The following is a 25496-nucleotide window of genomic DNA, read 5'->3' as shown; positions in this document are numbered from 1 at the left end:
AATTTTCCAATCTTTCATCGGCAGGCTATCTCGTGGGACATTCCCGGATCCGGGGTGTGTGTGTGAAACTTCAGCTCCCAGAATTAATCCTTTTATCCTCCAGCAAAAATTCTTGTAGTGTCAAAATCGTAAAATTAAAATCTTTTTCTAAAAAAAGAAAGATTCTCTCGACCTTAGCTAGCAGGTCCTTTGCTTCAAGTTGTTTACAAAGGGGGGGGTGGACTTCCTTTTTAACCCTTCCCCGCTCATTCCTAATCCGCAAATTTTTTCTTTAAAGTTCCAATTTCCGTATTTACTCACGGGTTGATCTTTCAGAGTCCGAATGTTCCAAGGAAGAAGTCAGCACTCTCCGCTAATGGCTTGCGGCTTCACTCCGCAGATGCAGGAGTACTCTCAGCACCGCGCCGCACCCCGTCCCCGTTCCGAAGCCTGTAAAAAGGCTCCTTCACGGATTGGGGGGGCGCAAATGGTGCCCGCCAAGTCACTATGCTCACAGGCTTCTGCGCCTGTGATTTTAAGGGTCCCCGCGTCGCCGCCGCAGCAAGACCCAGCTCTGCAGAGCCGATTCCCTCCGGAGCTCGGAGGGAATCCGCCATTAAGCGATGGCGCCAACCCGGAAGTGAGAGAGAGCAGTACATGTGAAAAGGATCTAGGAGTCTTGGTTGACCACAAACTTGACATGAGCCAACAGTGTGACGCGGCAGCTAAAAAAGCCAATGCAATTCTGGGCTGCATCAATAGGAGTATAGCATCTAGATCAAGGGAAGTAATAGTGCCACTGTATTCTGCTCTGGTCAGACCTCACCTGGGGTACTGTGTCCAGTTCTGGGTGCCACAGTTCAAGAAGGACACTGACAAACTGGAACGTGTCCAGAGGAGAGCAACCAAAATGGTCAAAGGCCTGGAAACGATGCCTTATGAGGAACGGCTAAGGGAGCTGGGCATGTTTAGCCTGGAGAAGAGGAGGTTAAGGGGTGATATGATAGCCATGTTCAAATATATAAAAGGATGTCACATAGAGGAGGGAGAAAGGTTGTTTTCTGCTGCTCCAGAGAAGCGGACACGGAGCAATGGATCCAAACTGCAGGAAAGAAGATTCCACCTAAACATTAGGAAGAACTTCCTGACAGTAAGAGCTGTTTGACAGTGGAATTTGCTGCCAAGGAGTGTGGTGGAGTCTCCTTCTTTGGAGGTCTTTAAGCAGAGGCTTGACAACCATATGTCAGGAGTGCTCTGATGGTGTTTCCTGCTTGGCAGGGGGTTGGACTCGATGGCCCTTGTGGTCTCTTCCAACTCTATGATTCTATGATTCCTTTCCCCCTTCACCTCCCCCTCCTTCAAGTTGAATTTATGTCATGCACATTAATGATACTATTAAAAAGGTAAAGGTAAAGGGACCCCTGACCATTAGGTCCAGTTGTGACTGACTCTGGGGTTGTGGCGCTCATCTCACTTTATTGGCCAAGGGAGCCGGCATGCAGCTTCTGGGTCATGTGGCCAGCATGACTAAGCCGCTTCTGGCGAACCAGAGCAGCGCACGGAAACACCGTTTACCTTCCCGCTGGAGCGGTACCTATTTATCTACTTGCACTTTGATGTGCTTTCGAACTGCTAGGTTGGCAGGAGCAGGGACTGAGCAACGGGAGCTCACCCCGTCGCAGGGATTCAAACCGCCGACCTTCTGATCAGCAAGTCCTAGGCTCTGTGGTTTAACCCACAGCGCCACCCGCGTCCCATAATGATACTATTAGAGGTCACTATTAGAATGAGTAAGTGGTAAAAATGGTGATATTTAAAACATGTATACCTCAGCTTTCCACAGGAATGGAATTCAAAGGCAGTTTACAAAAAAGAACAGCCTATAATGAAATCTCAAAAATAAGGAATTAAAATACAGAACAAATGGCTTACAAATACTGTACACTGTCTGGGATAGGCCAGATTTACAGAAGCCCAGGGAATACATAGAGATAAACCACAAACTAAACAACTCTACATATAGTTTACAAAAACTCATTAACAGTAATATACAGCATTCCAACTGTACTATACAGCATTTCAAGTCCATGAGAGAAACTCTCTGTGTGTAGACTTGTGCTGGTGCACTTCCAATGGAACTCTAACAACGAGGTACCCAGATTTTGATCTCTGTTTTGTGAATCTGTATATTACTATTAACAGGTTTTTGTAAACTATATACTGTACAGAGTTACAGTGGTACCTCGGGTTACATACACTTCAGGGGGACAGCATGATGCAGGAAAGGGGGTGCCCCAGATTTGGGTGAGAAAATGTTGGAGGGTATGGCAGTGGAGAGGTGCAAGTGGAGGTTTAAACCTCACAATCCTGGTGCACTTAGGGTGAGTGCATACGTGACAGACTATGGCTATGTACATAACAGAGTATTAAAGCACATAGACAGATCCAATTTTTCCATGTGCACATTTGTGAATGCATTCAGTTGAACTCTATCTCAATATTTCCAATCCACACTAGTGGGTAGTGCTTGATGGAATGTATTCACACTGTATGTCTCCCCATCCCCTCAGTTACTACTTCCCTATCCTCCCAGAGGGTTCTATGGGATGTTAGGTGAAAAACAGTGCCTCTAGTGGGGGGCATGTTGTGCTCCTTCTGGGGTAGTTTGTCCGCCCTTGGTCCCCACTTTGTGGCTCTTAGAAGCTGTCAGCATGTGACAGCGTCCACACCCCGGGAAACAGCCTGACTGCCAGCTAAACCAGGTGAGGGTAGCCTATGGGCCTCACCTGCATGCGAAGACAGGCTCCGGCAGATTGAGCAGACGAGACCAATTGTGGGTCCAATAGTCAAGAAGGCAGTTTCTGCACATGCTATAGAGGGAAGTGTGAGGCTGGTCAACCAAGTAAGATAGCCCGTCTAGGAGAAGGAAAACTAATTGTAAACAACCGCTGCTTTGCAGAATATCTTCAGGGGAAGAAAAGGCTAAGGAATAAACCCTACACGAACTAGGAGTGAAGTTCCTAAGATGGTTGGATGGCACCTTGTATACCTCCTTTCAGCAACTCCTGCAGCCAAGCTGGTGCTAAACGAATTGCTCTGCTTTCTCTTGGACCATATCACTGAGGCAGAGGAGGAGGTCTTGTCTGGGCCGCCCAGGACCTCCATATGCACTGCTCAAGCCACTTTGGTGCTGTTGATGCAGCAAAACGTGGGAGGCAGCAGTTATGAGTTATTGATCTCTGCAGCCACAGCAAATGCTGTGATTCTTCAACAGTTTGACTTTGCCCCCAGTGGCGCACTCCACTGTCTCTTCAGACAGACGGATGGCAACAACAACAAACAACAAAATCCTCTGAGAGTTCTGGAAACCCAAGGTCCCTTGTGGGCATGTGCACAAGTATTTGTTTGCCTGTGCATTTAGCCATTCATTCATTTATGAGGTACAAGTTTTCTGATATGCCAGACTTGGAACAAAATAGCCAGTTGTCTTTTTTAAAAAGTGTGATCCTGTGCTCAGTCTCACCAGCAGCTCACCAGGAATGCCTCACCATTGAAAGTAGGGGAGTGTGGTGATAAAATGGCACCCACCCAAACATCCCTGAACATGTTTTAAAAACCTACCCATACAATGTGCTACAGTACAACCAGTTGGGTAACATTTGATCCTATGCTGGATTTTTTTCCCTTACCACATTTCCCACAGATTGGAAGAATTCAAATTAAAGGGGGGTAAAAGTGCAGTTTGCCACTTGGATGAGGACAATCTCATTTGGAGAATCCTTAAAAAATGAAAATATTGGATAAATCAAATCCACTTTAAAATGCCTTGTGTACATAGCCTGTGTGTGTATCTTTATGCATGTGGGGCTGAGTGCAGGAGGAGGAGGCTTTGTGATATGATTGACAGACAGACAGACAGACAGACAGACCTTCTGAGTGGACAAAAGCGGTGCGTGTATATGTGTGTGTGAGAGAGAGAGAGAGAGTGAGTGAGTGAGTGGGAAAGGTGAGCTTAGCCTCGCCCCCCCCCCGGCACATGGCGTCTGAGCTACCCCTGCAGGGTCTGCTTGGGATGACTGGTCTATTAAAGGACATTGAATTAAATATCCTTTTCCTAATTTTGTATAAGAGTTCATACGTACTTGAAACCCAAGGAGAATCAATTTTAAATTATGAGACAACCATCTGAAGTGGAAATAATTATGAAGGAAGAGAATGGAAACTGTGGAGATCAGCTTGGGATAGAAATATTATGCAATTTATTCACCGTTTACTCTGTCTTTCTCAAACAGAAAGATAAACAATTTTCTTGCCATTTACTTGCCTGCTTCTCAAGCCGCACACATAGTCATCCTTGACCACAGATCTTCCAAATATGACAGTGCTGACATGATCACTGTCACTTGTGGGTGGGGTCTGACGGGTGATGGAATACCAAATACTTTGGATCTTCAGAACCACAAAGTTTATTGCTTCTGCTTCATCAGAATGTTGTTCATAAGTAGGTTGTTTCATTGAGTTATAAGTAGAGATTATTAGGGCTCTCCATAAATTGATGAAAATAAACATCATTGTAAACATACATGAAGCCTGAAAAAATATCCCTAGCCACAGGTTGGATGAAAAACTAGCCAGTTTAACTGCTCCAAAACAATATGAAACTACAGTCTGGAGGGAAAGAATCCAAGTATGAAAACTCCACTCACTTTGGCCAAATGATAGGTACCCAAATGATGTGAATACAGAAAAGTATACGGCCGCAAACAGAGTCAAATTAACAAACTCAGGAAAAGCTACTGACATTGTTTTTTCTGCAAGGCGCACATTGTACAAGAATCTGAAATATCGGTATGGTTTCAAAATCAGAAGGAAGACCAAAAAACCTGAAATCATCATGTAGAGTTGATCGATTTGGGAAACTACATGGAAGGGAACAAATTGTTCTGGATTAAGTAGATGAAATTCCAACAATGTAAATGCCAGCTTAAATTTCAGTGCAATTAACAACAGAAAAAACATAGAGGTTGTCTTTATTGCAAAGTTATTTACGTTAGTTGCTGTTTGAAGATAACCTATCCTTTCTTGACGTAACATGTTAAATTCATCAGCAAGATAAAAGGCAAGAATATACACTATAACTCCATACACAACCCTCTTAGAGGTGGGTTCATACTGGAAAATAGAGAGTTTGTAAGAATGAACTACCAAACTTGAATTAACGACACCTACATCAGTAGTCTCAAATACGATAGAAATGCTGCAGAATAGATCCACATCTGGATTAAAAGTTGTTAACTCAAAAATCACTGCCCAGGTCCGATTATCAAGCCAGTTGTTTCTTTGCAGATCATCCATCCTCATTGTTGTATTGGGTCGTTGCTCTCCAGGAAAAAAATAAAAGGAATATCCTCCAGGCCCGTATGAATCTACAACACCATATGATTTATATTCCCATTGGTCAATGTCTGACTGGTATGTAAATCCTTGAAAACTGCTGGAGTGCTTGGAAGTTGGTTGATTGGTTGGGATTGTCCATGACCCAAGATAGTTACTTTGATCTTCTGGATCACTGTGATATTTATAGCGGCAGTGGCTTTCACTAATCATATGACCTTGCGCAAAGTTGTGAGCAGGGAAACATTCCTTTTCAGTATTCTTCGCTCTTACTTGCCTCATTCTGGGCAAACCAAGAATTTTAGACCAAGATTCTGAAACATAGGTAGGGTGGTGGTCATTATGTATTAAGGGCAGAAAGACGTTGCTCGTCCACATGTAAATATGCTCCAGCTTATTTACATCTGATAAACCAAACGAGAATTTATTATATATAGCTTTATTGTAATAAAAAGTGGTGGTGGGTTCTGCGGAAAATGCAGCAATGAAAACACAGGATGAATAGACAAGGTGAATTACGATGTCCTTCACAAACACAAATGCTAAGTGTTGAGCCCTTACTCTTTTCCTCAAGACTATGACTTCATCCTCTGTTAAAGGTTCATATTCCTTGCTGTGTCTAAGTTTGGAAAGATCATGGTGAATCTTTCTCAGATCTTTCTCATCCACACTTGATTGGATCAGCTTCATATTCTGGTACTGTTCTGTGCTTATCCAGGGGATGTTTTTACAGTATTTGAGACTTATAGTACTCATAGCAGATATGAGAGACAACTTCATGGTTTGCAGCAAAAACACACTCTCAAAAAATGATGTCATGGATGCTATAAACCACTCCATTGAGGTTGTATAGCCATAGGTCAAACCATATAATATAATAAAAGATGAAGAAACTCCAGATATGAGAAAGACCAGTGTCCAAGAGACATATCTGCACCACCATGAAAAGCGTGGCTTTTTATTAAAGAACATGAACTCTGGGTGCAGCGGCTCCTCTGTTTCGAAAGTAGTACCTGTGTCCTTGTCTGTTGCATTATTGTTGCTAGCATTGCTTTCTGATAATGGCAGATGCTGGTCTTTCCCATTTGAATATGCTGATTTGCCTTCTTTCTCGAGGGTTTCAGCCATAAGAGAGGGGCTTCTTTTTGACCCATTTCTCGTGTTGTGCAGCAAAGGCTTCTCCTCAGAATATGTAAACAAGATTTGTATGGTCAGTTGTAAAGGAATAGAAAACAAAGCGCTCACAAATCCAATATACATGGATTTCAAATACCGTAGTTGCACTGAAAGAATCTCCCGATCATCTGCACCACTGAAGAACATGATGTTGAATAGCAAATTACACAGCATTATTACTAAGCAACAAGATACCCTTTGTACCCTTGTGAAAGAACCGGTGACAACCTGAGAAAATATTGAGAGCCATATATGATTGTCTTCCAAGTCCTTGGCAAAGCTTATCCAGAAGTAATCCATTTTATCTAAGCTTGATTTTAGGTTTTTAGCAACAACTGATCGTTCTATTTTGCCATCAGCCTTGCCAAGACCTAACCAGTTTCTACATATAAACAGCCAAGATTTTTTAGTGTGCATATTTTGTACTTTGATTCTGCTTAAGAACCAGTTAGGGGAGGAACCCCCTGTATTGTGCCAGACATGAAGAGAAAGAAGATCCCCTAAATCATATTTAGTAGTTAGGAGAAATGTGTCAACAGCTGCACGAAAGAGAGTTGGAAACTGTGGGTGTTTCAAGTGATGTACATCACTGACACCATTTTTACCTATCAATTCAAGAAAAACATCTGCTGTGGTTCCTGATCCCAAGCGACTTCCTGTGTATACAGTGACCACATAGCGCACTTTATGGTAGGGGTCATTGTCAGGTAAAACTAGTATTTTGTTTTTTCTTTTCAAATCAGCTTTATCTTTGATCATGGCCCAGGTAGTACACAAGATGTAGCCTGAAAAAATGAAAAACACAGCCAGCATTGTCACTGGGTTTGTGTCAAAGTCTGCTGAGAGGACCTTGTTTATATCCAAAGGATTAGGGTACAAAATGAAGCTGCCAGCCACAAATCTGACAGCATGAAAAGCCTCCTGTGATCGGCGTCTACTTCTTGTTGTGCTGTGGGCTTTTGCTTCACAGATGCAGTGTATCTTGGACCAGGTGGTCTGAGAGCCCAGACGGCACAATCCTTCTTTCCACTGTTTCTGAATGCCATCCATACCTAGACAACTGGGTGTATAAACAGCAATGCGGACAATCTTTCTGGTTTGTCCTCTCACAATTGGGTGTGATTGTAGGACAACTGAAATGTTCCACTTGCTTGCTTTATTGCCTTGGAGTGGAGACTGAAGCAATGACTGAGGAAGACAAAGTATGCGCACAGCCTTAAATGCACAGTTAGTGATGCCAGGATTCATTTCACGTGGTGCTGGAGGTTTGTCATGGAAAACAATATAAGAAGCTATTGGAGAATGGCTGACATTGAGTCCCAGATAGATAGATATGTTGAAAGTAACTTTCATATTGCACAAAATCTGGATAAATACATACTTGAAGTTTCCTTTGACTTCAATACTAAATCCACCAGTTGTTTTGGAAAGCTTTTTATCTGGCCCAATTGTCAGATTAAATGTTGCAAAGTCCTTATTTTTCCTTGCCATGATAACTTCCACCACCTCGGGGGTAACCCCCAAGATATCACCATTAGCTTTGACTCCTACCATTTTGAATCCAGTCACTACTGTATGAATATCTGCTGCACCTGCCATCCAAGGGAAGGGATTCTCTTCAAACACATAATGCACTGTGGAAACCACAGCATCTGCTGGTAACTCAATGTGGTTCTCCTGCTTCAGCTGAGGATAAAAGTAGTTCTTGCATTGTCTTCCCTTAGAGATAGTCCTAGAAACCTCCCACTTTTCACCTTTCCATAAGTGAATTGACCAGTTTTTAGCTTTCATATTAGTTTCATGTTCCCCAGGGACTTTACCTTGTAAGATGAGGTCAGCTAATATTCCTGTCACAGAAATTATTTCTTTAATTGCATTGACATTGACATTTCTGTGGTTTAAGAGAGAAGCACTCAACACATTGGACAAGCCAGTAAATATACCATTGCCAAGGACTTCTGCTTCCTGTGACCCTAGATCTTTGTCCCTGAGCCTTTTGAGAGCTTCAGTGGCCTCTTTTAGTGTTCTGACAGCAAACAGTTGTGCTTTCCTATTAACTTCATTAGCATCCTGTGTCACTTGACAAATACTTGATACCGTTTGGGCTATCATCTGTATTTCAGTCAAAGGAATCACTGCAGACACATTAAGGAGGATTTCCCGCAAATCAGTTTTAGAGCCTTGATTGGTTGGCAAAGTCTCAATATTATTTAATACAGAGGCCACCATATAGGTAAGAAAGCCTATATTAAAGTAATCTTTAGTTTCAAGGAAAAAGGACATAGGGCCACTTTCCCCACTGATTAAACCATACAGTTCACGGAGAAGAACAGTTGGTTTACTTCTTGGATCATAAACATTGGCTTCCAAAGTTACTTCAGAAAATACTCCATAGGCATCATATACTTGAACATATATGTCTAAGGCATACTTTTTAGATGGAATACCAGCAGGGAGAAATGATGGAGGGGTTTTTTGCTGATGACCAATATACACTATTATTCCAAATGTATTATTTTGCGCAGAAGATATTGCAGTCATTTTTGTTAGATCTGAATGTGCTATCACTTTGTATGTAAGAGGTCCATTTTTTTCTTCAAATCCAGTACACTGGACAATGAATTTTGTACGGAATGCTATGCCTTCCCTTGGATAAATGATACATTTTCCAGTCTGAGGTGGAGAGCTAACATAAAATGAATGCCTATAAACAGCTGATTGTTTTCCCTTTGTGCTTACTTTCAGGCTAAGAGTATAGAATTTGTCTTCCATGTATCTGAATGCCAATGAATTTATATGCATGTATGGCTTTGATCTCCCAGTTGTAGTTTTGGAAGCCCAATCAAAATGTATTTCCTTAGAGTTTGCTGAAAGAAGTGACCAAAGGTAGACTGTTTGACTAGTTTTTGCACAATTTAGACATCTTGCGGACAGAATGAATCGCTCTGTTACTTTGATGGCTTTCCCACAATTTTCTAAACAAGTGGCATCCAGTATTGGTACAGAACCAGGCAGCACATGAACTGTTTGGAATGCATGGGCTGATTTGTGCTGCTTCAGAATTACTAGAATAAAATAATATTTTGTGTTTGCCTGAAATGTATTAGGTTCTACTTTTTGAACTGGAGCACTTGAATGTGTCCAGCGTATATCTACTTGATTTGGACAGCATTTTCCCTCTGGGCTCAACCTCATTGTTGAATAGTCCAATTCCCGTTTGGTGCAATACCAATTAAAGGTGATTCCTTCAAGGGGGTTGGCTGAATAAGGGTCAGAAGAAGCAGATGCATCCAAAGTCCAATGATCAGAAACACCAACTGTCCGGAACAAACCACCAGCTATGATTGCTACCAGGTCATTTTCTAGAATTTGGAGAAATACTGAATCAGACTCCATGATTTTTATATTATATGCAGGAAGGTACACTGTCATGGTCATATTTACATGATGAAAGCCATAAAATAAGACATTTCTAGGTATATGAAATATGATTCCACTTGTATTTATCTCATCAGGTAGCTTAAGAGGATTTGGCCAGTCTGGAATAGAATATGCAGCTTCAAGGCTATAGATTTTCCACAGTATATCTATATCTGCACTTGTCCTGCACTGTGCCTTTGCAGTTGCTTGCAAGGTAATTGCTGACTCTCTCTTATAATGTATGATTGGATCAGAGAAATCGGGTTTATGGATTATAGCTGTCAGTTCATGACAGTAACTTTGCTGACAGGCCACTGCTGGGTGTAGGACCTTTGACGCGAAAGTATTGATACTGGCTTTTAAAACAGCACGTGCAAGTCCACTTTTGCTGCAATTCACTTTGGCTACAAAGCCCATGTATTGTGAAGGTCGGATAGATAAAACAGAGGGAGGGAGAAAATGGGCAGCATCTTTGACACTGTTACTGTAAGAATAAGTGTTGTTCCAAAGGAGGTACCCTTTCCTGGAATTAAAAAGTTGAAGGTTGAAGGTCCACTCACACTGCAGCAGTGGATGTTGCACGGGAATAAACCACACAATATAGACCAAACTTTTGTCAGGAGAATGTCCATTGAAAATGTGAACTTCAATATCTTTTTCACCTAGAGACCTGAACAAAGTCCCTTTCCGATTCAGATACACATGGATGCTGAACTTGGACAATTGCAGGTGCATGAATTCAACAATGATCAGGTAACAGAGGCTCTGCTCCTCGTAAAAGATATAGTGGGAGCTGTAGCCCTTCCTAGTGGTAGGAGGAGTGCTGTCTTCCTGTGTAGAATAGTACAATCCCAGTGTATGGCTAAAAATGTAGATGCCTCTTCTAGTTTTCTGTGGATTGAGTGTGAGATAAGTTGCGGCTCCAGTGCTTGCTCTGAAAATCAAAGTCTCATTAAAGAAATCAAGTTTTCCTGCCAGTTGTTCAGGCATCTTCTCATTAGTACGAAAATAGACACTGGCCACCACTTTCTCCCTGGAATTTTGTGGTTTGCGAACAGCACAGAAATCACTTTGCAGAGCAAAAGGATTATATCTGTAGGAGTCAGACCATTCCTCCACACCTTGCACATCCACCAGTGTGTAAGCTGTTATTTTGGAGCTGAGGGGTTGGAGAGTCCATGAAAGATTGAGGGTCCTATGAGGAAGGCTGAGCAGTGTGGAGGAGGTGCTGAACACATGGAGCAGAGTAGGCTGCACATAGAAGCTCAGGCTACGTCCAAGTGGAGGCCCATTCTCGATATGGAGTGAAGCGGTGTAGAATCCACGGAGGTGGTAGCGCACAGTTATGTAGTAGCTGTAATATGATGTGCATGCTTGGTGCATTTCTGCATGAGGATAAACAGTAGGTGCAAGTGGCTCGCTATAGAGGTTGCTGGGGATGAGGAGGTCTTCAGGAATACCCCCTTGACTCTTGAAGCGGTAACTCCAGGTGGAACTCTTGAGGCGTGCACACCAACCCAGCTGCACTGGTTGCCACTCATGAATAGGTAAAGTACGTGGCGAGAGGAGGAAAAGACGGACATCCTGCCTGGAAATTTCAATTGTTAGGTTCTTATGAGCACATGTGGCTACATGGCACGAAACTGATACACACTGCACTGTGACACGAATAAAAGCCCATGGTGGATGGAGGCCTCCCCGAGTCAGAGCTGCACCTAACACCAGCTCACCTGACCAGCGATTTGTATTCTTCACCAAGATGGAGTCTTGGTACCACTGACAGTGAGGAGGGGGTACGGTGTCGAGCTTTTCCTCCTTGATCTCTGAAGGCAGACTTTGGGCTCTTGAATACTTCAGGTCAATTCTCTCATCCCAGAAGCATGAAACATGAAGTTCATTGTCATGCTTCTGATAGACACGGTGTTGTGGGTTTGAGCAGGTGACCAACAGTGGGGGTGGTAGAAAACGAAAGGGTACAGCTGTTGCATACTGAGAACAGTAACAGAAGAGGAAGACAAGAAGCATCTTTGGTATGATGGTTCAGGAGCAGCAGCTGATTTACCAGCATCAACAGTTCCACACACAATAATTGTTTTAATTCTAGAATCTTTTACCTGTTGCCCCAAGCAACTAAGGTTCACGTGCAATACAGAAGTAACATTTCTTTCTTTATATTCCTGATTCCTCTTCATTATATATATATATATATGCCTGGTGTTCTCTGGTCCATGGGGTCATGAAGAGTCGGACAATGATTATGTTTGTGCTGTACAAATGAATAAAAGGTTATGTATATTTACTTGAATAAATTGCTGGCTGTTTGCATTTTAGAAATTCCATAGGCTATTATTTTGCCTTCATTGATTTGAAAGTAGCATGCAGTAATATTGCTAGACTCCCACTGGGTCATAAATTATAAACAGTAAATATAGTCGCCTATTTCCTATACATCAATACAGTGGTACCTCGGGTTAAGTACTTAATTCGTTCCGGAGGTCTGTTCTTAACCTGAAGCGCCACTTTAGCTAATGGGGCCTCCTGCTGCCGCCACGCCACCGGAGCCTGATTTCTGTTCTCATCCTGAAGCAAAGTTCTTAACCTGAAGCACGATTTCTGGGTTAGCGGAGTCTGTAACCTGAAGCGTCTGTAACCTGAAGAATATGTAACTTTTAAAAAAAAAAAAATTATTAAACGGCCAATCACATCAAATCAAACCACATCACATAAATTTTGTTGGGGGGGTCCCATACTTCTAGATCCAAGGAGGAATTCTGATCTAATCATTCCTTCTGCATTAATGTCCAAATCAGTCCAAATAAGTCCAAATAGATGTTAAAACAGTCCAAACATATATTCATATCTTGCTGTTTCCACATCACTCTTAATCAAATATTTTCTCTTTGTCCTTTATGGTCTCCTTAAGCCGATAAACACCGATAATGCTCCTGCGTAGATTTCCCGTCGTAAATCCTCAGTTCCAGTTAGTTCCCATAAATCGTCACCTTCGGAGATAAGATCACTTTTTCCCTTGTAAATTTATAGCTCTGTCGTACCTAAAGCCTCTTTGAGGGGTCTCTCCCACGATGTAAACACACTCTCTTCCTCCTCTCAGGCTTATTCCTCCGACAGAGCCTCCCAAGATGGCGTCGACGGCATTTTTGATTACGTCAGCACAAAGCTCTCGTGCATTCCACAGTCCTCCAAAAACATGCTTTGGTTCGAAAGTTTATCTCCACACAGCCTTAGATTCACAGCTTAAGTCCTTAAAACCTCATTTCTGGCTTTTGACTCTTGAAGGGAGGGGATTCTTGGGGTATCACTTAGTAAAATAAAAACGTTTTCCCCCTCCCCCATCAGTCATTTGCCATACCGTATCTTGACGTATCTTCTCATAATTTAAAACTTGCTTTTCCAGAGACCTCTTCTGTTGCAGTCTTCACTCACTCCTCCTCATTTCATGAAGTATGTGCATTCCTTCGTGCCAAATTGTTTCCTTTGAAGTTTGCAGCTAGTGGCGCAAATCAGAGACAGCGTCCAGGAGTGCCGATCCCACAGGAGGGTTTCTTGCCTAATGCCCCCATCCCCCTCAAAAATTCGGGGGTGGTATCGGGCACAGCAGGCATACGGCCCCACTCACCATCTTGAGTGGGTTTTGGGAGGCTAATTACCCCCAAAATAGCCTCCAAATTACCTCCTGTGGGTCGGAGAGATGTTATTGTCAGCCATCTTCCTATGCGCCCCCTAGTGGGCCCCCTCCTGAAGCATATGTAACTTGAGGTACCACTGTATAGGTTAAAATTACCTAGAAAATATAGACACTTGGTAGCATCAGCAAGAATATATATTGACATTTTAAAATTTAATTTTTATATGAATGATATGGTTAAAGTTTTAGATGAGTTGAAATTCGCTCCTATTGCTATTTTGTATCAAAAGTTGTTATTACTGATGTATTTCTTTTATCCATGATTTGATTATGGATGAGGAAGCTGAGTTGGTTTGCATGATCAAGACCTGTCTGGATGAGCACGGTGGAGATGGTCTCACCCTGCTTTGCCCACCTGGGTATTCAGTGGAGTATTGGGCACACTCTGGGGTCAGATAGAATTTACTGTAGTCTATAGGAATTATTTCTCTCTCCAGGTTTGCCCTGCTTGAATGGAGACCTAGAGGGCTTGTGCCTGGTACTGGACAGTTGGTACAGATGAAGGATTCTGCCTCACTGCCCAGCAGTCTCCCTGCCTGAGCTGACAGAGATAGTCTTGGAGGTGGAATTGAGGACTCCAAAACTGTTGGTTCCATTAATTCTGGGGCTGCTCAGGACATTATGGCTGCTATGTTGAAGTCCTGGCTGACTTGTGGAATACACATATGCCCTTGGACCATGATCACTCCTACATGCCCACTCCTGCTTTACCTTCTTCTTTTTCTTCTTAAAGGATCACTTGTAGCAGAGTAAGATTGTCTTCCATGAACACAGTATTAACAGTGAGTCCGTTATGGGGTTTTGGAAGATGCCTGTGCATGAATCAGATCAGTGCATGCTGACCACCGCACAGTCTTTGCAGTAAGGCTCTGTTACGATAGCATGCTGCAGCCTTCATAGAATCATAGAATCATAGAGTTGGAAGAGACCACAAGGGCCATCGAGTCCAACCCCCTGCCAAGCAGGAAACACCATCAGAGCACTCCTGACATATGGTTGTCAAGCCTCTGCTTAAAGACCTCCAAAGAAGGAGACTCCACCACACTCCTTGGCAGCAAATACCACTGTCGAACAGCTCTTACTGTCAGGAAGTTCTTCCTAATGTTTAGAAACATTAGCCTTCACAGCCATTGTAACGTCTCACTTATCTTCTGCCTATTTTGCCATTGAGGACTTCCTGGATCATTCTTTGTCTAGCGCAGGGATAGGCAACCTAGGGCCGTGGGGCCAGATGCAGCCCAATCACCTTCTAAATCCGGCCTGCAGATGGTCCGGGAATCAGTGTGTTTGTAAATGAGTAGAATGTGTCCTTTTATTTAAAATGCATCTCTGGGTTATTTGTGGGGCATAGGAATTCGTTCATTCCCCTCCCCCAAATAGTCCACCCCCCCCAAGGTCTGAGGGACAGTGGATTAGCCCACGGCTGAAATAGGTTGCTGAGCCCTGGTCTAACTCCTTCCCCTTGACCTTTCCGCCTTGGATGACCCTACCAGGAGTACGAGACTCCGGACGGCTTCGCTCACAAGGGTAACAGGAACATTCAAGCCCACTCCCCATGACAAGGTGATGATCTTGCTTTATAGAGCCCATCTGGCTTCTTGCTATACATCAGAGCTAGGGAAATTAAACAAGTTGAGGGACATGAAATATACTCAGAGTTGAGAGTGGATTTCATGCTCTTTATTCAGCTCATAGTGGTGAGGAGGAATGAAAGTTCCCCCCAAAATCTGCTTTATATACATTATTTACACAATGGGCCGCACGTGAGTGGCTAATTCCGGGATTCTCCTGTAGGCCAATCAGGTTGCAGATTCACTTCCACCTGGAGCTGGATTGGGTGGCTCCTGCAGACCAATCATACTGCTGCATTCTGAATCCTATTGTTCTAGGACCAATCAGACTGCTGCATTTTGGATCCTATTGTTCTAGGACCAATCAGACTGCTGCATTTTGGATCCTATTCAACTCAGTACATAACCGGACAGATGTAAACAGGGCTTTTTTCAGCTGGAATATGCCAGAACTCAGTTCCAGCAACTCTCAGGCAGCGTTCAAAATTAGCTGGGTGCCAGCCTTTTGTGAGGAAATGGAGGTGTCCAGGCGCCAGGTCAGTGCCTAATGTCTCCACCTGGCCAGGCTGGTGTGGCTGCAATGACGTGCAAGTCCGCTGGTGTGCACAGCACCAAAAGACTCTCTCCCGCTCCCCAGCTGAAAGAGCCCCCATCCCGCTCCTGTTCGCCCGCCAGCAGCCTCAGGCAGCCCCACTCTGCAAGCCACAGATAGGGTGGCTTTGCCCCCCAGTCACACGTCAGGTTCTGTGCACTTGGCTAGCGCCGCCTGTTCTGTCTTCGGGGGGGGGGGCGAGCGGGAAGAAAGCGGTACCTCACCTGCCCCCATGCTGGCGAAGGAAGCCTCAGGAAGGAGCCCCAAGGAAAGAGAGATGGGCTGCCTGCAAAGCGCTGGGCTGAAAGCGCCTCAGCTCCCGTGGGGAGAGCTGAGGTGGGTTATAGCCAAACCATGATGTTTGGCTGATGATACATTGTGATGTTGAAAATCTAACATTGCCTAACCCCCCCCCCCCCCAGTTATGCATTTGCAGCAAGTCACACTGGCATTACACAATTCTCACAGCTTGATAGTTTCACCCTGAAAAGGCCACCAAGTTATGGGCCACTGTATTCCTTCCCATACTCCGAAGGGGGTCTGACCTTGAAATCCAGACAGGAGAGGGAGAGGATGAAGGCCTCTGCGACAGAATAGCAGGCCATTGCTACAAAAAGAGAACCAAAGAAGCTTCCCTAAGACCATTTATGAGGTCGTTATTTCCATCAGAGCAAAGCCTGAGCGGAAGCCGTGAGCTCCTTTCCCCCCACCCGCCCCAGGAATCCTGAGAGGTACACGTGTATGCACCACACAGTTGGAACAAGGACGCACGCACCTACATTCTCGGCACCCTTAAGAAATTAAAGTGGCCCAAATCTAAATGCTTTCCGTTTAAGACAAGCACCCCCGAACTGGGTAATAAAATATGCATTTCCTCTAAAAATAAAAAAGGGAGCATCCTCGCAAGCCACGCAAAGCCAGTCAGCTGGAGCGCCAGAGGACGCGGGGCTCTCACGGCCCCCGAGGCCTCCCCGCCCCGCCAGGGCCCGCCCGGCCAGCGCCAGCCCCCCGAGGCCGCGGGCAGCCAGGCTCCTTCCTCCGGCAAAAGGCCCTCTTTCGAGAGGGAGTCGCGAGGGGGCGCCGGAGCCTCGCCTTTCGCTCCTCCGCGTTGACTTTTTACTCCGTGTTCTTTTCCGACGCCCGTTTCCGGATTCGGGGCGGAGAGCGAAGCCTGTCTCGGCGCAACATGGCGCATCTCCGCGACTGCAAGGTGAGTGGCGCGGCTCCGCCCGGCATTTCAGTCCCGGGGTGAGAAATGGGGGGCGAAGGCGCGGAGAGAGACCGGGGGGAACGGGGGAGGCTGGCTTTGCCTGCAGCGCTCGCAGCGCGGATGGGTGTCCCGTGTCCCGCTGCGCTTCCTCGAGAGAAGGGCGGCGGGGCGCCAGCAGGTGTTCTTTACCCCGTGGAAATGGAAAACTTTCAGCAGGAGCCCTTTCGAAATGCTTTATTTGATGCGACTCAGAAGCAAGTCCTGTTGAATTCATCGTGCTTACTCCCAGGAAATGGGGCTAGGATCGCAGCCTTAATCTGCTCAATGCAGTAGTGACTTTGAATCTCTCTAAATTGTATAATCTACGTTCAGAAACATAAAGGTTTTACAATGCAGCTATTAACTAAAAAGGCAGAGATAAAACACAGCATACTGGAAAAATAAACAGTGGTAAAAGTCCGTGGACATAAAATGTGTTTGTGTTTGGTCATAATTTCTTCCTCAAACCTGCAGAGACAATAGGATAATTGCATGAACTATGTAAGGGCATTTTCACATGAGGCTCAAAGGTTCTCTTGTCATCTGGTTATACATTGACCAAATTCTCACTTACACATTTCCTTCTCATGATGACACTGTAATAGCAGAAGAGAGATTTTAGAGGCTCTGTGGGAAAATGCATTGTTGAACCTTAATACGGTTAATGTTCTTAAACTCCTCAGTTTTAGGTATGATGGGTAAGTCAGATGGATTGCTTTGGTGGGCGTGGTGGTGGGCAGGGCTTCTTCCAGACCAGCCCCATCTTCTGCCTCTTGCCCCTGGGCCCTTTCTCTGCCAGCTGGTGCCTGAGTTTGCTTCTTTCCTCCTCCCTCCCTGTCCCTTTCTCCTTGGCTGCAGCGCTTGTGGGATTGTAAGCCTGCAGGCTGAAGCTGTCTTGTTTTAATTGATTGTATTCAAGTTTCTATGTGAGCCTTTTTTGGCTGAAGAGCAAGGGTACAATGCTCTAAATTGTTTTTTTATTTATTAAATTTCAATACCACCCTTCATCTGAGGATCACAGAACAGTTAACAATTCATGTATTTATTAAACTGCTTTGAGATTTTACTACACTCAAGCAGTATATAAAATTTAAGTGTGTGTGTGTAAAAATTTTTAAGTGTTTTTCTGTTATGACTTCAGAGTTTCCAGAATTTTAATATTTCTACATCAGAGATAAAGTAAGCAGTGTCTTATCCTTCCAGGCCTGGCAGGATGCGGGGCTTCTTCTTTCAACCACAAGTAATGAGGCCTGTAAAATGTATGATGCTGCCCTGACTCAGGTAGGAATGAAGAAGAGATTATGGCACATAAAAACAATATTTATTCTAATGTATTACCTTTTGTAAATATTAGATATGTTTTCCCATATATTTTGGAGGGGTGAAATAAGAAAATTGCAATTACAGAGGGGCCGTGTTAGTCTTTCAGGTGTGAAGGGAAAATTCATATCAATAAAGGGAAAATAAAGATCCCCTTTAGTGATAAAATTCCCTTTAGTTTGCTTTTGCTATGCTCTCAAAAAGTATGAAGAAAGGTGAAGGCATTGGCTGTTTGATAAATGAATATTTTTATTACATTAACATACCACCTTAATCTTCCGAGGAACTCAAGGTGGTGCACCTGGCTCCCCTCCTCCCCATTTCATCCTCACAGCTACCCCGGGAGACGGCAGCGGGACCTGGTCACCCAGGGAGCTTCATGACTAGCTGGGGATTTCAGCCCTGGTCTCCCAGGTTCTGGATGAGTGGAGTGAGCAGGAGCATTGCAGTCCTCAGCTGTTTAAGGCTCTATATTTCAAAACCAACACTGTGAATTCAGCACAGAAACTAATTGGCACCCAGTGCAGTCAAGCCAGGATTGGCATTCTATGCTCAAACTCGTCTTGCTCTGGTGAGCAACGTAACCCCCAAATTCTGCACCACCTGAAGTTTCTGAACCATCTTCAGAGACAGTCCCAGTTTTCCTCCACTTGCATTCAGGCCTTGCTGTAGCTTGTCTCATTGTCCTAAGTTCTGGAGTACACCAAGGAGCCAAGCAGGCTCTGTGAAATGAGAGAAGTTGCTCATGAACTATAATGTCAGCAGCCTGAGCCATTCAGCTGTTCCAGAGGTTGGTCAGGACTTTGACAAGAGAACCAGTCATAGTAACTGGAAAACCCCCCAGAATCACCTTGAAACCCACTGGATCCATCAGTCTCCAAGGGCAGGCCATCCTAAGAAGCCCCCCGGCTCTGCAGAGGAGAAAAGGTGCTGAAAGGCAGTGATCTGACTTTGACAAGGAACTGATGTCCATATCCTCCACTTTCAGATCATATTATTATTATTATTATTATTATTATTATTATTATTATTAATAATAATAATTTATTTATACCCCTCCCATCTGGCTGGGTTTCCCCAGCCACTCTGGGCGGCTCCCAATAGAATATTAAAAACACGATAAAACATCAAACATTAAAAACTTCTCTGAACTGGGCTGCCTTCAGATGTTATCTAAAAGTCAGGCAGTTGTTTATTTCCTTGACATCTCATGGGAGGGCGCCACTACTGAGAAGGCCCTCTGCCTGTTTCCCTGTAACCTCACTTCTTGCAGTGAGGGAACCGCCAGAAGGCCCTCAGCGCTGGACTTCAGTGTACAGAATGGACGATGGGGGTGGAGACGCTCCTTCGGGCTTAAAAATGTTCCTGACCGGTTGAGAAATCAAGGTTCAGTGTGTGGCCTGCCACATGCAATGCACCAATGACATGTTGAACCAGCCCCATGATGGTTGTGGCAGCCATGAAGTCCTAAGCCACCCCAGAGACAGTTGCTTCAGTATGGCTGTTGGAAGTCCCCCAAAACCAGCAGTCTGGGAGTGCTCAACACTGCCTTTAAAACCATCCTGTCAGCTCAGGCAGGGAGACTGCTTGGCAGCGAGGCAGGTGGTAAACCAACAGAATCCCCTTTTCTGTCCTGGTTGTCCAGTGCCAGGAACACACACTCTAGATTTCCCACCAAGTGTACAAACAGCCTGGAGAGAGAGGGAGAGAAAAATCTCTGGACCACAGTATCTCCTCCTCCCCAGCACTCAGACCTGTCCTGATGCTGCTGCCCTAAGTACCCAGGTGGGGACAGCTGGGTGAGATCAACTCTGCTCTGTTCACCCGTCCAGGCTCAGTGATGAGACCAGATGGGCTTCCTCATCCACAATCAGGTCATGGGTGAGGGAGGTCTTACTCCGAGCCAGCCTGGCAATCATCAACAGACCCAAAGGTTGGCTGACAGGACAACCACAATTGCCCAGGTTGGAGGAGGAGCTGGCTTGAGACCCAGTCTAGGAAAAAGGCAGGATATAAACAAATTTAATACTACTAATAACTGCCTGTGCCATTTGCCCCTTACCAAGCCTGCACCACCTCCCACACCATACCTCCCCCCACCCTGAACCACTGCAATTGGCAACCTCCCTGCTCTCCCCAACACGAGATCTCCTCTCATTCAATAAAAACAAACAACAACACACCCACCACACAAATTAAAAAGAGTCAAAACAATTGAAGCAACCACGCTTCCATGTACAGCAATAGACATGCTGCACTCAGGTCAGGAACAACATTTTTGCCCTTCTTGCCTTTGCAGGGAAATACAGTGCTCAGCCCCCCCCCCCCAGTAGTATCTTAGTTCCCGGAATCATGAGCTAAACTCAGGAATAATTGGACTTATTTGTCCCAGAGACTGGAATAACAGAATTAAAGTTGGTTAGTAGTTCTGAATTCTGTATTAATGGAACTAAGAAAATCACCTTAAGAATATTCCCATGCCACATATTCTAGCCACATGAGCTAGAAGCAGAAATATATTAAATTTGTTTTCTGCTTAATGTAAGATTCGCTTGCATGAGATGATGAAAAGAAACTTATCTCTTCTTGGATTCTTAACCAGTGTATTGTTTGTATTTCTTACAGTATGTCACCTGGAAAAACGATAATAGTTTAGGGGGCCTTGAAGGAACTTTCTCAAAACTACAGGCAGCTGACCCTAATTTTTGTAAGTAACAAAACGACTTCAGTGCATCTTTGTGTGCCCTAACGTTGTTTCCTTGTACAAAATGTGAAGAATTGGCCAAAAAAGTGTATGAGAGAGAGAGGGAGGGAGGGAGGGAGGGAGGTGCAGTGCTTATTTTCTTTGGGACCACCAATGTCCTTAATGGTTGAACTCAGACCCCCCCCCCCTGGTCCCTGGGCTCACCTGCCTCCTCCCCATCCTCTCTCCTTCAGAAACTTAGGCATTCAGCTTTTAGTTACCTGAGATTTGTCATTTCATCTCAACAGAAAAAACTTCTCTTAACACTATATATGGTTACTTTAAAATAAACTTGCATTGTAAGCCACGGTTTGAATCTAGATTGGCCAGTTTCTCACCATAGTCGGATCTTAAGTTTTGTTTTTCTTTTTTTAAAAAAGAAAAGCTAATGTTTCTAGTCTTCATGGATTCAAATATATGGTGAAAAATACTTTGGATGTGATTCTTGGAGGTAAATGGATAGAACTTTTTTTTTTTTTACCTGGCCGCGTTCTCTGTATTGACACCAGGCAGGTTCCTTTACTTTACCCTTTTTGGAACCTGTCTAAAACATTTCTGTTTATGCAAGCCTATCCACATATGTAAACGTTGAGGTTAAAACACATCTTTTAAACCTCTTGTTGATTTGAACTATCTTTTTTATTTAAATACCTGTTTTTAATAGTCTTTCATTGATATTTTTAATGTTTTGTTTTTATTCTTTGTAAACCACATAGAGGTTCATTACAATCAGGCTGTCTGTATAGTTGAGAAAATAAAGAAATATGTTTGAGGAACAACCTATTATATAACTAAAAAATGACTATAGCTTTTATTTGTTGAGGGCCCCCTTTTCTTGGGCAATCTTTGAGGGCTGCATGCCCGAGCCCAAAGCAACTGGGAGCGCTCCCTTCTCGCTTTCTTCCTCTCTCCCTCTTTCTGCCACCCCTTCTCTCCCTGCCCACCAAGAAGTTGCCAGCGGACACACAGATCACTCCTGTAATAAGTCTGAATTAATAATTTCCAGAGGGCTTGCCCCCCCTTCTCATTCCATCACTCCATCAGTTTTGACTTTGTCCCCACTCCTCTCCTTCCAGGCTCCTCCTAATCTGCATGAAATTAGGTAAAGGACTGCAGGTTTTGTCCACTGGTATAATCTTTTCCATAAAGTTTTTACTTCTGACTTTATCTGCAGTAATGGGTCATGTGATCACTAATGGTTTGGTTCTGATTGGTACTGGGAGTTCACCTCGACTTGACAGAAAACTAGATGGTGCAATAAAGAAAATGGTGGCACTGTCACAGTCTCAGCCATTGACTGAACGAGAGAAATTACACGTTTCTGCATTGGAGCTCTTTGCTAATGGGTAAGTCCTTGGATTTTAGGCAGTGAAGTTGGAAAGCTTTTTTGCCATTTCTGTAAAAACTAGCTCTCAAAATCTGCAGAACAAGCAGTTTATTTTCATTTTCTCAGGGGCAATGTCTGTTGTAAAAAACTTGATTTGGTGTACCTGCCAGTGCTATTTTTCTAGAAAAGGAGGTGCTGGAACTCGCCATGAACGCCTCCCTCATTCTCTTGCAGTGACATTGGTGCCAGAACTGATTTCTGGTGAGTTCTGGCTGAAAAAAAGCCCTGGTACCTGCCCTCCCTACTTTCCTTTAAAACATTTCTGATTTTGCTTTTTTTCCTTTGCCAAACAATAGCTTTGCAACATCTACCCTTGGACCTAAGGCATAATGTTATATATATATATATATATATATATATATATATATATATATGTATGTATATGTATATGTATATGTATATGTATTATTTTTCCACATTTTTAAACAAACAAACAAACACAAATCAAAACTGAACTTAGTCCAATATTAATATCATAATTAAATGACTTCCTCAAATTCCCTTGACTGAATTTCATTATATAACATTGTAACGGTTTTCCAAGACAGTTTCTCATAAAATTTACTTACTCCTTAACATCTTTGTCTCTTTTCATCTTAACTTTAAACATATTGTTTTATAATTTCACATATTTAAGTCCTTAGCCTATCTGTTATTTTGCAAGTATTTCTGTTTAATTTATCTTAGCATATTTCGATAAACAGTCTTTAAATTTCTTCCATTCTTCCTGATGTTCCTCCTCCTTCTGGTCACTGATTCTTCTGGTCAGGTCGGCTAGCTCCGAAAAGTCCATCATCTTCATCTGCCATTCCTCCACTGTTGGTATTTCTGGTGTTTTCCAGTTTTTGGCTAATAAAATTCGAGTTGCAGTTGTGGCATACAGAAACAGTCTAGCATCTTTTTTGGGCAATTCCAAACCTATTATTCTAAGAAGAAAGGCCTCTGGTTTCTTAACAAATGTATATTTCAACATTGTTTTCAACTCATTATAAATCTTCTCCCAGAAGTCTTTCATCTTGGGACAGGTCCACCACATATGGTAAAAGGTACCCTCCTTTTCTTCACATTTCCAGCATAGATTATCACTATTGTGATAAATCTTTGCTAACTTTACAGGAGTCAAGTATCATCTATACATCATTTTCATATTATTTTCCTTTAACATTGTACATGCAGTGAACTTGACCCCTTTCCTCCACAATCTTTCCCAATCTTCAAACATTATGTTATGTCCCACATCTCTTGCCCAATCTATCATCACAGATTTAACTTGTTCATCCTTTGTATGCCACTTCAACAATAAATTATACATGTTAGACAAATTTTTAACTTTAGAATCTAACAACTTCATTTCCAATTTAGTTTTTTCCAAAGCAAAACCATTTTTCTTATCTATTTTGTACAATTCATTAATCTGGTGATAATGTAACCAATTTATTTTATCTGTGATTTGGTCAAATGGTTTTAATTTAAATCCTTCATTATCTTCCAATACCAAATCTGAATATCTCAACCACTTGGATTCCATATTTGGCTTTTTTCTGGGCCTTTGCCTCCATTGGCGAAAGCCATCTGGGTGTTTTCCTTTCTAGAAGATCTTTGTATTTAATTCAAACATTATATAGAGATTTTCTAATCACATGATTTTTAAAGCCATTATGGGCCTTTACCTTGTCACACCATAGATATGCATGCCATCCAAACACATTGTCAAATCCCTCCAAATCTAAAACATCAGTGTCCTCTAGTTGTATCCATTCCTTAATCCAGCAAAAAGCTGCTGCTTCAAAATACATCTTCAAATCTGGAAGGGAAAATCGCCCTCTTTCTTTCAAGTCCGTTAGTAATTTATATTTGATTCTGGGTTTTCCCCCCTGCCAGATAAATCTAGATAGTGCTTTTTGCCATTCTTTGAAACACTTCACATTATCAATGATTGGGATTGCTTGAAACAGGAACAACATCTTTGGCAATACATTCATCTTAGCTACAGATATCCTGCCCATTAATGACAATTTCAAACTCGACCAAATCTCCAAATCTCTCTTAATTTCATTCCATAATTTCTCATAGTTATCTTTATATAGATTCAAGTTTTTCACCGACAAATTGACCCCCAGATATTTAACTTTTTTCACAAAGACTAGGCCCGTCTTTTCTTGTAATAACTTCCTTTCCTCATTGTCCATAAGGCATAATGTTATAATGCTATTTGGTAGCCCTGTATCATGAGTGAAATAACAGATGATGTTTCAAATTGAGTTCTTAAACGAAAAATATATTTTCAAGGGTCTAACCTGCTTCTAGCTTATTGTTGTTAATTGTATGGAATCTCATCCACAAATGGTAGCTCTCAACACTTAGTGCCAATAGTTTTAGTTGCTCCCTTCAGACACAGAAGGATTAGAAACAGTTCCTTTGGGCTGCTTCTTTTAACATATAGCTCTTAAAATTAAGTCATACCTGTGTTTCTTGTGTCCCACAAGGACATACACAGCCCTCCAGCCACCCACAGGAGCCTGCTGGCAACTCTCCCCACCCCCACCCCCGCCCCCTGGCAGGCTGCCCTAGGTGGTTGGTGGCCTGGGTCATAAGCTGTGCAGGCTTGAGTAAGCAAATAGTACTTCAAAAAAGAAAGTCACAAGTAATCAATAATTAAATATGGGAGATCTCATTCACATTATTTTAGCAGCATTGTACACCTTTAAATATAAGAATACGGGTTTATAGTATGAAAAAGTCTTGCACGCAAACCCACAAAAGTTATGAGTGGTTCAAACAACATTTACTAACCCTCTTGTCCAAACAAGGTTATAATCTGTTGGCTAAAAGGTGTGTGTGTGGGGGGGGAACACATTATTTATTGCAGCATTTCTTCCTGGTTATCTGCACAAAATAGGCACCGACTAAGTGAATGGATATTTATACACCTTGAAGGATATTTATATGCCTTGGGTTT

At 43.1% G+C, this 25496-nt stretch overlaps 2 protein-coding genes across 4 annotated transcripts in view; one reads left to right on the top strand and one right to left on the bottom strand.

Moving 5' to 3' along the window:
• Positions 1-4210: 4210 nt before the first annotated feature.
• Positions 4211-12065, bottom strand: LOC128413520 (polycystin family receptor for egg jelly-like). Its single transcript, XM_053387555.1, has one exon. The coding sequence runs from the start codon at positions 11992-11994 to the stop codon at positions 4264-4266; it is 7731 nt and encodes a 2576-aa protein (XP_053243530.1). The 5' UTR covers positions 11995-12065; the 3' UTR covers positions 4211-4263.
• A 4896-nt stretch (positions 12066-16961) lies between these two features.
• The window catches only part of TTC38 (tetratricopeptide repeat domain 38), a 31536-nt gene continuing 23001 nt past the window's right edge, over positions 16962-25496 (top strand). For 2 of the 3 annotated variants that reach the window (XM_053387552.1, XM_053387551.1), the window contains exons 1-4: positions 16962-17048; positions 18291-18368; positions 21033-21114; positions 22325-22496. In XM_053387552.1, the coding sequence (XP_053243527.1) occupies positions 17025-17048; positions 18291-18368; positions 21033-21114; positions 22325-22496 (356 nt within the window). In that variant the 5' untranslated portion in view covers positions 16962-17024. Of the gene's footprint in view, positions 17049-18290; positions 18369-20742; positions 20826-21032; positions 21115-22324; positions 22497-25496 lie in introns of those variants that run through there. The other variant, XM_053387553.1, reaches the window with a different exon arrangement.

Source organism: Podarcis raffonei, chromosome 5, assembly GCF_027172205.1.
Source record: "Podarcis raffonei isolate rPodRaf1 chromosome 5, rPodRaf1.pri, whole genome shotgun sequence".
Taxonomy (NCBI): domain Eukaryota; kingdom Metazoa; phylum Chordata; class Lepidosauria; order Squamata; family Lacertidae; genus Podarcis; species Podarcis raffonei.
Note: the sequence above shows the minus strand (reverse complement) of the source record. Positions and strands in the feature narration are given on the sequence as shown.

What these genes read in the sequence shown, in the direction of transcription:
- LOC128413520 (XM_053387555.1), bottom strand. Translation starts at nt 11,994, where the DNA reads ATGCTTCTTGTCTTCCTCTTCTGTTACTGTTCTCAGTATGCAACAGCT.